This window comes from Esox lucius, chromosome 8, assembly GCF_011004845.1.
Source record: "Esox lucius isolate fEsoLuc1 chromosome 8, fEsoLuc1.pri, whole genome shotgun sequence".
Classification (NCBI taxonomy): Eukaryota; Metazoa; Chordata; class Actinopteri; order Esociformes; family Esocidae; genus Esox; species Esox lucius.
In genome coordinates, this window is record NC_047576.1 from 33977473 (window position 1) to 33990430 (window position 12958).

Sequence of the window (12958 nt, forward strand, 5' to 3'; positions counted from 1 at the left end):
TCAACCCACAGTCCCTCACAGCAGATGCACACAACAGCACACAGGGGACCGTAAAACGTTGGTTTCCACCGAGAACTTCTTACTGTTTGTTGTTTTTTTATAGGCTATAAGAAAATGGACGATTTGCTGATGAAATAGAAATATGATATGGGATCAAATTCATATTCAAGGAAAATCGAAAAGTTCGAGTTTTACGCAGTCTTTTGCATACAGTATTTTAGCTGTCCCTTTCATTCAGGATGGCTAAACTGGCTTTGGTGTGCATCATTTGTTGCACCTTTATAGCATTTTGTTCTGCTGCGCCAAAGGAGCGCACGAGTACTGCCAAATCTGCGACAACTGAACCTGTTACTAATGCAGAACCTATTGCGGACCACGGAGAAAACGATACGTTACCGGAAGAGATGGACACACATCAGAATATCCTTACGCAGGTAGATCAGTATGATGCTAACACTTCTCAACTAGAACATTTGTAATATCAGGTCAACATCTATAAACCTACTTATTTGCAGTTTTTTAAGTCAGTATTGTTTCATTCTTTTTTAAATAAATGTGTTTGCACGTAAACTTGCCTATATATTACACATGGTCACTGTATGCAAGATACAAGATACATTGTAATTACATAAAGAAAAATGCTTTCTGATTATAAGTGGTGGAAAATGCATCCGTCCTCTTCTCTTTGTAGCTGCTGGGTGATTATGACAAAGTGAAAGCCCTGTCGGAAGGCTCTGACTGTCGCTGTAAATGTGTTGTCAGACCCATGAGCAGGAGCGCCTGTCGGCGGATAGAAGAGGGAACCGCCACTGCACAAGACTTCTACACAGTGGAAACTATCACCTCAGGGCCAGAGTGCAAGTGCGCCTGCATCGCTCCTGCATCTGCGGTCAATCCCTGTGAGGGGGAGTTCAGGTTGAAGCAGCTACGGGAAGCAGGGAAGGATAATATTAAGGTGACAACTTGGACCTCATCCATCTTATTGGACCTTGCCTAAGAATGGTGGCTATGTGTCATCCTCCTCTCACCAATTGATGCCCTGTGTCAAGCTGACTGGGCGCTATCAGCATCACTACAACTTCATACCTTTTGTAATTCATTACAGGAGGTGGATGCTTTTTTAAATGTTATACCCATGAATGGGCTGTGGTAGTGTCATTTTTGGCTTGTCTGTGCAAAGTTTTATGGCTTGTCTGTGCAAAGAGAGCATTCTCTATGGATCCACTATGGGAAATATATTTCTTATGGCATTTGTGCTCAGAAAAAAAGCAACACCCTGACGGAATTTACTTGATCCATTCTAGCTCAGCTCAATTATTGAATTGCTGGAGGGATCCTTCTATGGCCTGGATCTATTGAATCTGCATTCTGTCACAACTAAGCTCCTGACCCGTGTGGAAAACATTGAAAAGGTAAGTCGTACCACACTGAGGAAGTTAACCCTACACCTTACCTGTACCATCTCCTGAGCAATAAGTAAGCAATAAGGCACAATGGGGTGTGATATGACCAATAAGTGTGTGCCTAAAAACACTCAGCTGTGGTATTTTGGTTATATATCACAAACAAAGATGCCTTATTGCTCTTATAAACTGGTTATCAACAAAATTGGAGCGATTAAAAATTGATGTGATGTCATACCTGTGGTATATGAGCTCATAACATAGCTGTCAGTTAGCATTTAGGATTAAAATTAGCTGGTTTATAAGGCAACATGCCTCACAGTCATATGTTTGAAGTTGGGCAGTGGGAGTACAGAATGTGATTCCTGCTGGTGAGCATAGCAGCATTCCCACTTTGAAGTAAAACGGAGAACTCCCTTTAACAAGGTTAATCAACGCTGGTCCCAGAGGGCTGAAACACATCTGAATTTTGTTTCTGTCTGCTAGTTAACTGTACTCACCTGGTTTTTCAGTTCTGAATCAGTTCCCAATTTAGAAGGACCAGATGAAAACCAGAAGAGTTTTGGCGCTCCAGGGTTATCTCAGGCCAGATGTGCATGGATGCTATAGATTGGGACAGCCCATTTCAAACTGGCAGGCTAAATGGCGGGAAACACACCACTTAAAATATAATTGGCCTGAGGACTCAGTTGGTACACAGGAGTATTGAGCTTCTATCACAGGGGCCATTCCTCTACTTTAATAGTGGTTCATTCATGGACCTGAAAGGAGTCTCCTAATGAAGATTAAATCTGCTCTAGTCATACATAACTGGTTTCTTGTTTGTTCAATATATTGTCTTGAAAAGCATCCTCTTTGTTGAACTCCCTACCTTCTCAAAACAACATTCTCTCATACTGAAATCTTTATTTATTTTTTATTGGCTACTTTTTAAAGTTAAAGTGATTTAGAAAAAGTGGATTTCTATTACAAAAAAATTCTATATTTGTATCAACCTAGAGCCAGGCATTGCCTCAGAGCCAAAGCCAGAACCAGAGCCAGGATAAGACTGGTCCAGAGAAGAGTCCCTTTGTCCAGCCACAGCAGGGGAAGGAGAGCCCCTCTATCCTCTCTAACTTGCTGCCTCTGGAGAAAAAGAATAGACTGACAGATCTAAATGATATGGCTGCAGCCTATCAGAAAAAAGAGGTGGGTGCCCTCAATGCAACACCATTGTGTGTCTTCAGTGCCTTTGGAAACAGCATGTCAGCATCTCATCCATAGATAAATAAAGGAACCAATGTGCGACATTAGGGTGAACATTTCAAAATAGTTTGTTATGACAAAATTATCTAGTGTCAACAATACATCTAAAATGTTTGTACTTTTGTCCACTTCTCTAAGATTTATAGCTATTATAAACATAACCTAAATTATAAAAAATAATACAATTCTATGTTAATAGAATTTGTTTGATAGAATACTATAATACAATAGGTTCTCTCTATCAAGAAAATAATTAAACAATAAAAATCAATAACTCATCAGTAAACTATTTGAGCTGACATGCTTGCTTTGTACACTTGTGCTCAAAAGTTTGCATACCCTTTGAGAATTGGTAATATGTGTACCATTTGTAAAAAAAATAAAATAAACATGAGTGAGCAAGCAAAAAACATGTATTTAATTTCTTATGGGATTCACATTCAATTGTAGGTCATAACAGAATGGCACCATCAGAAAACAAAACATGGCAACAAAGAAAAGAATGAACTGACCCCTGTTCAAATACTGTGTATTGCCCCCATCCATCTTGGCAAAAGGCCTCCAGGTCATTCAAAGTCTTTGGTCGTCTTGCATGAACCACACGTTTGAGATCTCTCCAGAGTGGCTTGATGATAACAAGGTCAGGAGACTGTGATGGCCACTCCAGAACCTTCACCTTTTTCTGCCTTAACCACTGGAGGGTCAAGTTGGCCTTGTACTTATGGTCATTGTTATGCTGGAAAGTCCAAGAGTGTCCCATACACAGCTTTTGTGCAAACAAATGTAAATTGTCTCCCTGTATTTTCTGTTTACATGTTGCATTCATTTTGCCATCAGTTCTCACAAGATTCCCCGTGTCTTTAGAGCTCACACACCCCCCAAACATCAGTGAGCCACCACCATGCTTCACAGTGGATGGTATTCTGTTCACTCTAGGCTTTGTTGACTCCTCTCCAAACATAGCGCTTATGGTTGTTACCATAAAGCTCTATTTTGCTCTCGTCACTCCAAATTACAGTGTGTCAGAAGGTGTGAGGCGTATCAAGGTGTTGTCGGGCATATTGTAACCAAGCTTTTTTGTGACATTGGCGCAGTAAAGGCTTCTTTTTGGCAACTCGACCATGCAGCTCATTTTCTTTCAAGTATCGTTGTATTGTGCTCCTTGAAACAACCAAACCGTCTTTTTCCAGAGCAGCCTGTATTTCCCCTGAGGTTACCTGTGGGGTTTTTATATCCCGAACAATTCCTCTGGCAATTGTGGCTGAAATCTTTCTTGGTCTACCTGACCTTGGCTTGGTATCAAGAGATCCCCGAATTGTCCACTTCTTAAAAAGTGATTGAACAGACTGGCATTTGCAAGGCTTTGGTATCTTTTTCTATCCTTTTCTATCTTTATAAAGTTCCATTACCTTGTTATGCAGGTCTTTTGACAGTTCTGCTCCCCATGGCTCAGTATCTAGCCTACTCAGTACATTCACGTCAGAGCTAACAAACTCAAAGACTATTTATACACAGACACTAATTGCTAATTGCAAAGCCAATTCACCTTTAATTTCCATTTTCACCTGTGCGTGTTACCTTGTGTGTCTGTAACAAGGCCAAACATTCAAGGGTATGTAAACTTTTGATCAGGGACATTTCTGTTATCATTATGATTTAAAAAGGAGCCAAACAACTGTGATAATGAATGGCTTCATATGATCACTATCCTTAAATAAAATACATATTTTAAAATCAATGCCAAAATGTCACTATTTCTGCCAGGGTATGCAAACTTATGAGCACAGCTATATGTCCTTGTTTACACACTTTGTCTCTTTTTGTAAGTGCTCTGCAAGGACTCTCTTCTTAATGATTTGAGAAATAAAATGGCCACGAATCCCTTTTTTGGCAATTCTGCTGGTTACTGTGCCTTCAAATTATGAATAGATTAACCTGAACTAATATTTTGTATTGATGAGTAGTTCAAATAGTAATAAAATTGCCCTAAAATTATGGTGTCAAATAATAAATAATTATTATTAAAGACTTTAAAGGCTCCAAATAGCTTACCACAATACTATATGCCACAATAAATGCTCACTGATGCCCTAGTTTATAGAAAGACCCTCTCACAGTATATTGAGACAAATCTGTCTCTACTTACTTCTAGCAAAAGGAAAAAGTGAAGCAGTCATGTGTGGCCATTGCAAAGAGAACCGTATTCATTGATTCCACATGGTGTTGCTTGGTACAGTCATGACTTGGCCAGTACAGGACATTGAAAGACCATATTTACCCAATTTCCTGACAAAACTCAAACTGATTTCTTTTTTTTAATATATTTTCAGTTCTCCTTATTGTCAGGAACACAATAGCCTGATTGTCAATCAAGAAACAAATAAGAATGTTAATGTGTATTTTTCTTGTTTTTTCTTAATCAAATCCAAAATGACCAAGAAAATAACCTCTATCCCCAATACACCCTGTGACTTTAAAATAACAGAACATATTTCAGATAATTACCACATTAATATGTGGCTTGGCAGATCCAGTGGATATTTATACGCTGGGAGAGTAGATGTGGATATTAGAGAGGCGTTCAGTCAGGCTAACGCCTTTGTGTTGGTCGGAGTCCATTATTGCTCGGCCAATCCAAGGTGGAGACAGTGATGTGTCCTAAATGGCACCCTATTCCCTTTATTGTGCACTACTTTTGGGTGGAACTAGAGACTTGCTTCAAATTATTCAACATATAAATATGTTTTCTCTAGAGTGCGTCACTTATTTATTTTATGTTGCCTGTTTTAAATTATTATATCATGCTGTGACAATAATGTTGACTCCTGTGAGGAGGATTATTTTTTTTACTCTTGAACAGAATTTAATTTCTGCATCCTGCCAGATGTTGTGACATGATGCATATTTATCAGAATACGTATAACACCTGTTATTAACACTCCATTTTTTTAACTGTGGTGAATGCATGTGTTTCATCCACTTGACAGGAGAGATATGAGGAGAGGTTTATTGGAAGCCACAAGTCCTCCAGACCGTTACAGAAGACAGATGGTTCAGGGCTCAGCCCCACCACTCAGGGGTCCCTGTTGAACTTGGTGATGCCCCAAAATGGAGTAAGACAGGGGGTGAAGACTGGCCCCAACGGGATGGTTATAAGGGGGATGACTTTCTACAAATCTGACCAGATGGTGGCTGATGACGGGGAGCCAGGGGAGAATTGTAAGTTCTAACTGTGAGATCTCAGATCTTAGTGACTTCATCAGTTATAAAACCTATCGATTTTACCCCAAAAAAGTGCTATTTAGAATAGCAGAAAATACAGGTTGGTCCCTGGTTAAGCTAAATAAGCTAAATTGGAAGATGTAAACCACAGATGTGGTTCTGTGCAGCATGGAGACTATTCCCATATTCCCATAAAACATCTGTTTTGGCTTAACCCAGCCCCTAATGAAAAAGTGGTGCTAAATTACTACTCATCACTACTAAACAAGACTTAAACAAAACCTACTGGTTGTTTCTGATTACAGTTGAGAGGTGTAGTAAACCAGTAGTGATAAAAGTCGTAATTTACGTAGTAGGACACTATTTCGTAATGACTTCTGGGTAACTGTTGAGCTTGTCAGTATCAACTGCTTAAAACCTTCACAAGCAGTACATACACAGTTCCTGTTGATTAACAAAATTAGTGTGCCATGCCTGCTTATTTCATATTGAAATGCTAGTGCCATCTTTTTAGTAAAAAACAGTATTGATTTTCTTATTAACAACCAGGTTGGTTTTCTGTGATTTAAATAGAGTCCTGTTTTCCAACAACTTGTTGGTAGTAATATGTATTTATTTTGGTAGTAATATATTTTTTACGCTATATGGCCAAAAGTATGCGGACACCCCTACTAATTATCTCACAAGTGCATAAAATCCAGCACATATGTATGAAATCTCCAAAGACATACATTGGCAGTACAATGAGTCGTATTTGAAGAGTTCAGTGACTCTAAACATGGCACTGTCATGGGATGCCACCTTTGCCACAAGTCAGTTTGTGAAATCTCTGCCCCGAAAGAGCAAGGCCCCCGAGTTAAAATGCAAAAATGTCTATCATCTGTTGCTTCACTCTGACTTCCAAACTGCCTCTGGAAGCATCATCAGCACAATAACTGTGTTGGGAACTTCACGAAATGGGTTTCCATGGCCAAGCAGCTGTACGCAAGTCTCACATCAACATGTGCAATGATCAGCATTGGCTGGAGTGGTGTAAAGCACTCTAGAGCAATGGAAACGTGTTCTCTGTAGTGATGAATCACATTTCACTATCTGTCAGTCTGATGGATGAATTTGGGTGTGGCAGATGCCAGGAGAACGCTTACCTATCGAAATGCATCGTTTTGGTGGAGGACAGATAATGGTCTGGGGCTGTGTTTCAGGGTTAGGGCTAGGCCCCTTAGTTCCATTTTAGACAATTGGGTGCTTCCAACTTTGTGTTAACAGTTTGGGGTAGGCCTTGTCCTGTTCCAGCATGACTGTGCCCCTGTGTCAGGTCCTGGCTGGGGGCCTCTAGGCATATATGTGCCTTGGGGTCACAGTCAGCACCTGGCTACAGAGGTGCCTCTATGGACCTCTGTGTTCGTTTTTCTGTTCTTCCCAATTAGAGGCAGCTGCACCATGCTGCCTCTAATTGGGGACCATATTTAAGTTGCCCTTATTTGTCTTGGTTTGATGGTTGTTTGCTGTTTGCTTCAGTCTGTGGTTGGTCCTCGTTATTATTTTGTAATTGTTTCAAGTGAGCGAAATCAATAATAAAGGAAAGTTCACTCTGCTCCACGTGTCCTGCTTCTAGAACACTGTGACACCCTGTGCACAAAGCAGGGTCCATAAAGACATGGTTCGACATGGTCGGTGTGCAGGAACTTGAGTGGCCTGTACAGAGCCCTGACCTCAACCCCACTGAAACACCATTGGTATATATTGGAACAGCGATTGCTAGCCAGGCTTTCTTGTCCAACATCAGCACCTGACTTCACAAATGCTCTTTTGGCTGAATGGGCACAAATTCCCACTGAGACATTACAAAATCCTGTGGAAATCCGTCCAAGAAGACCAGCGGCTGTTAAAGCTGCCCATGGTTTTGGAATGGGATGTCCAACAAGCTCATACAGGTGTGATGGTCGGGTGTCCAAGTGCTGTTGGCCATATAGTGTATTTACTATTTACTACCATTATCAAGTATTTTAAAGCACTACCTGATTACTACTGGAAACACTACTGTTTTTCTACTAACCATTCAAATACTCTATTTGTGTTTCTTGAGTGGTGAAATTAGATATTCACTACACCATTCATAGAAATCTCTACATAGCAATTACAGCACATATGTTTTGATGTGGTAATCAATAGTTATTTTTCATGAGGGTCCACAAATCCTCAGTAACAGGTTATTTGTATTGTACTACTGTTTGTGTGGTTTGGTGCTTGAACTGTTTTTTGCTTGTGTTACACCCAGAAATGCCAGGCTATTACTGTACTAGTTCAGGTCTCTAACAATTAAATCCAAGGCAACTCACTTTTCCATTAGGTTGTATGCTAGTTTGTAACCTATTTTTTCTTTCTTTCCCTGGCCAGTCTTTGAGTATGATATGTTGAGTGGTGATGGCACAGTCAACCTATTCATTGAGGAGCAGCTCTTCCAGCACAGGGCTCCTCAAAAACCTAGAGGGAGGGCGGGACAAAAAGCGGTTCAGCCAAAGAGCACAGACCAAGAAATGGGGGCCGAGCAGACCCGTCAATCAACACAGCCTATCCAAACTCAAGTGGAAACCACTGCTAAGATGATTTCTTCCGTGTTGGCTAACACTGCTCCACCTACCATAGGAAACACAGTTAAGGGACAGATGGTCATGCCAATTGAAAACTCTGATACTAACTCAATCATGGGTCAGACCACTGGGCAGACTACGGATGGGGGAACTGAGAAGCCCATCCCTTTGATGCTGAAACCAGCCAACAACATACAGAGCACAGAGGCACCATTCAATACATCAAAGAGTCAGGTAGGCACTGAGACCACAAGGCAGATGACTGTCAGACCCACAGACACACCTGTAATTGCCTTGGAAAGTACTGGTTTAGAATCCCTCAGACCCTTGGAGGAAAAAGACAAAATGCAGACGACCATAAGCACTAGTAGAGACAACAATCATACCACTCAAGGACAAAGCAGAGCTACAGGGTCCTCTTCCATCAAAACAAATGGCACGGCAACTACTGCCATGACAACAACTGCCACGGCAACTACCGCCACAGCAACTCCTGCCACGACAGCAACCCCAAAAACTGTCCCTCTAGCGACAACAGTGCCAACAGCTGTCTCTGTAGCAGGAACCATTTGGCCAACAACCGGCAGCTCTACGTTGACTATGTCCCCTACAAAACAGAGGCAGGCTAGGATCTTCTCCACTAGACCATCAACCACCGGCCCATTTACCACTCCTACTACCATAGACCCCTTTACCACTCATAGTGCCATACACCCATTTACCACCCCTACTACTAGAGACCCATTTACCACTGCTACTACCATAGATCCCTTTACCACTCATAGTGCCATAGACCACTTTCCTATCCCTACTACCCCAGACCCTTTTACTATCCCTACTACCCCAGACCCCTTTACCACCACTACTACCACAGACCCCTTTACCACCACTACTACCACAGACCCCTTTACCACCCCTACTACCACAAAGCATTTTACCACCACTACTTCCACAGACCGATTTACCACCCCTACTACCACAGAGCCTTTTACCACCACTACTACCACAGACCCCTTTACCACCCCTACTACCACAGACCCCTTTACCACCCCTACTACCACAGACCCCTTTACCACCCCTACTACCACAGAGCCTTTTACCACCACTACTACCACAGACCTCTTTACCACCCCTACTACCACAGAACCCTTTACCACCCCTACTACCACAGAACCCTTTACCACCCCTACTACCACAGACCCCTTTACCACCCCTACTACCACAGACCCCTTTACCACCCCTACTACCACAGACCCCTTTACCACCCCTACTACCACAGACCCCTTTACCACCCCTACTACCACAGACCCCTTTACCACCCCTACTACCACAGACCCCTTTACCACCCCTACTACCACAGACCCCTTTACCACCCCTACTACCACAGACCCCTTTACCACCACTACAACCACCAGCCGGCGTCAACCTGCCAAACGCAGGTACCGTCTCACCTGGGAGGAGGATGTGGGAGAAAATGGGAACCCAGAGGATGCTAAGGAACCAGGACAACAAACGCCAACCAGAAAGCCTGGTAGGTTCTATTTTTGAGTCCCTATTGTTGGGTGGAACATGACTAGGTTAGGAACATTTCAGTTCATTCAACTTGGTTGAAGTTGGGCTCTGTGGCTAGTTGTTTGGGGTAAATGTTATACATGTTACATATCATTATTATTTATGTTCAGGGCTGGGTCTAGGCAGTTGCAATGTAAGTGGTCACTTAGGGCCCCATACTGCTAGGGGGCACAGACTGCTAGAGAGCCCATGCTTGCTAGGGTAGAGGGGGCCCCACATGTAATTTTGCTTAGGGCACCCAAAAGACTAGAGCTGGCACTGTTTGATATTGCAGTAAGATTTCTGTGCTACTCAAGTGTTATCTGCACCAAAGCATAGTATTTTTTCTTTAAATGGTATGTAGTATGTATTTTTTACTGTATACTAGCATATATACAAGCATAAATGACCAGAAAACATCTGCAGTTAATGATTTAAGTCATTTCAATGTATTCTATCTACAAAATTGTTAGGAGTGCCTGAGAAATTCCCTATTGAAACTTTCTTACCTGACTGTCTGTTTGCATTGTCATGTAGTTTTCTCATACTGGCTTTCTCCTACCCTTATCCACCCTGGAATAGCTAATATGATATGATATCATTTGGTAAGGGAAGAGGAAAGTGTTAGTCCTGTAAGTGTTTTATGCAGGATTCTACACAATATCCCTTAAAGAGTAAGGTTATAAGAGGGGTTTGGGATGGTCCCATATGGAAATGTAATATATGGCAACATAAGTATGTAACTAATGTCTTATATGAGCATATCTGTTGTAAACATATATTTGGTTTGATCAACACATGTACATGTGCATATGTCAAAATATACAATAATTGGCAATTTTTATATATGACAGATTAAAATATGTAATTAACATATAAGATCATGTATTTTATAATATGCTGAGTCTTTTAATGTATATGGCCAAATATAAGATTTCCATATGGGGTGAACAGTGCTACACTCCAAGTTGAATGCTGCATCCTTCCTCAGGAGAGTGTAAGGACACACTGGCCACTGTCTCTGAGCCTGTTCTCCTCAACACCTACGGCCGGAACGAGGGGGCCTGGATGAAGGATCCACTGGCCAACGATGACAAGATATACGTCACTAACTACTACTATGGAAACAACCTGCTGGAATTCCGCAATATGGTGGCCTTTAAATCAGGTAGCTAGGGACCAATTCTTAGTTGCAAATGCAACAAAATCATTGGTATAAAAGCAATGTATGAAAGTAAATGCACTCAATACCATAAGTTGCTTTGGATAAAAGCATCTGGTAAATTATTACAATGTGAATTTCAATCCATGATTTTCTGTGCTATCTCAAAGGTTAATAACTTGTTTTTATTGAAGCCCTACAGTACTAAAAATACACTTCAACTTTAAAGATGATAGCTGTGCTTGTCCATAATGTTGATTTCAGTAATTCATGTATGATATATTTGAGTATGATTTAAGTGGCAAATCCAAAAGTAATGTTCCCTCCAAAATTATTAGCACCCTTAATGAAGATAAGCAAAACATTCTCATCTCATACATCTTAGACATTTTACAGAATCTTTCCTGAAATAATTTATTTGGGAAGTTTGGTATGAATATTTTTTTCACATTAATATTTTTAGTTTTAAGGTTTTATTTTAATGCTATTTTTAGCATCCTAATCTTAAACCGCAAATGATTTATTTTAAATACATCCACAGTTTCTGGTGACACAGTCTTATCTTTGACTTCTGTGTCCTTGCCTTTCTTTCTGCCACTAGGTCGATTCACCAATTCCTATAAGCTTCCCTACAACTGGGCCGGGACAGGCCACGTGGTCTACAGCGGAGCGCTCTACTACAACCGCGCATTCTCTCGTGACATCATCAAGTTCGACCTGCGCAGACGCTACGTGGCAGCCTGGACCATGCTGCATGACGCTGTGTTCGAGGAGGCCTCGACGCCGTGGCAATGGCGCGGTCACTCTGACATTGATTTTGCGGTGGACGAGAGTGGGCTGTGGATTGTCTACCCTGCCCTGGATGATGAGGGATTCCTACAGGAAGTGATCATCCTGACCCGGCTGAACCCCTCCGACCTCAGTACCCAGAGGGAGACGACCTGGAGGACAGGCCTCAGGAGGAACCGCTACGGGAACTGCTTCATCGTATGCGGCGTGCTGTACGCCGTCGACAGCTACGACGCGAAGGACGCGTACTTGTCGTACGCCTTTGACACGCACACCAACACTCAGATGATTCCTAGAATGCCTTTCACCAACAACTATACCTACACCACGCAGATTGACTACAACCCCAAGGAGGGGAAGCTGTACGCCTGGGACAATGGACACCAAGTCACGTACAATATCAATTTTGCCTACGTTGACCCCCTGTAAGAGTTTGGGAAAGGTCACGTATGGCACATTGAAGTGGATTGTAGACCAGTCCACCTAGCTGCTTGTCAGCCTTTATAAAGCTTGCTGTTCTGTCACTGTGTATATTTTTTTGCCTTGTTTTTTACATTACTGGACAAATTTAAAGAGTAGAGAAGTTATGCAAAACTGTTCTGTAGTCTATAGAGCACACAGTATGTTGTATATACTGTAATATAAATCTAAACCGTTGTGAGAGAAATGAATGTACTGTAGAATAATAACATTGCTACAAAGTCTTAAAAAGAAGTTGGGTTTAGAAGAAGCTATGGCATTACAAACAAACAGTTCCAAACATGACAACAGGAGTGTTAAAAATAAATGTAGACAACTGTATACTTATTTTTTTTTACATACCTTTATTCTTTAATTCTTTGTACATAAACCTTGTGGAAATAACGCAGATAGCGGTTTCCTTTTATCTTATGGGAAGCACTCATATCACATTGTACTGTTTGGAAGAGACTGCAATAAAGTTAAAATACGAATTAAAAAGTCTCCTTTTGTAGGTTTCAACGTTTAAAGTGGCC

General features: G+C 41.4%; 1 protein-coding gene across 3 annotated transcripts; it reads left to right on the top strand.

Moving 5' to 3' along the window:
• olfml2ba (olfactomedin-like 2Ba) lies at nucleotides 1–12958 on the top strand. 3 transcript variants are annotated; one of them, XM_029121373.2, is made up of 8 exons: nucleotides 1–434; nucleotides 692–955; nucleotides 1305–1412; nucleotides 2403–2591; nucleotides 5636–5867; nucleotides 8268–9992; nucleotides 11004–11180; nucleotides 11776–12958. In XM_029121373.2, exons 1-8 carry the CDS (start codon nucleotides 240–242, stop codon nucleotides 12390–12392), a joined length of 3507 nt encoding a protein of 1168 aa, XP_028977206.2. In that variant the 5' UTR covers nucleotides 1–239; the 3' UTR covers nucleotides 12393–12958. The 3 variants fall into 3 exon arrangements, with proteins under 3 accessions (XP_028977206.2, XP_028977208.2, XP_028977207.2); XM_029121374.2 differs by having other exon boundaries at nucleotides 255–434; nucleotides 763–955; XM_029121375.2 differs by lacking the exon at nucleotides 2403–2591 and having other exon boundaries at nucleotides 2–434.

What these genes read in the sequence shown, in the direction of transcription:
- olfml2ba (XM_029121373.2), top strand. Translation starts at nt 240, where the DNA reads ATGGCTAAACTGGCTTTGGTGTGCATCATTTGTTGCACCTTTATAGCA. An exon ending in ATCAGAATATCCTTACGCAG is followed by an intron (nt 435 to 691) that starts GTAGATCAGTAT and finishes TTCTCTTTGTAG; the next exon opens with CTGCTGGGTGATTATGACAA. An exon ending in CGGGGAGCCAGGGGAGAATT is followed by an intron (nt 5,868 to 8,267) that starts GTAAGTTCTAAC and finishes TTCCCTGGCCAG; the next exon opens with TCTTTGAGTATGATATGTTG.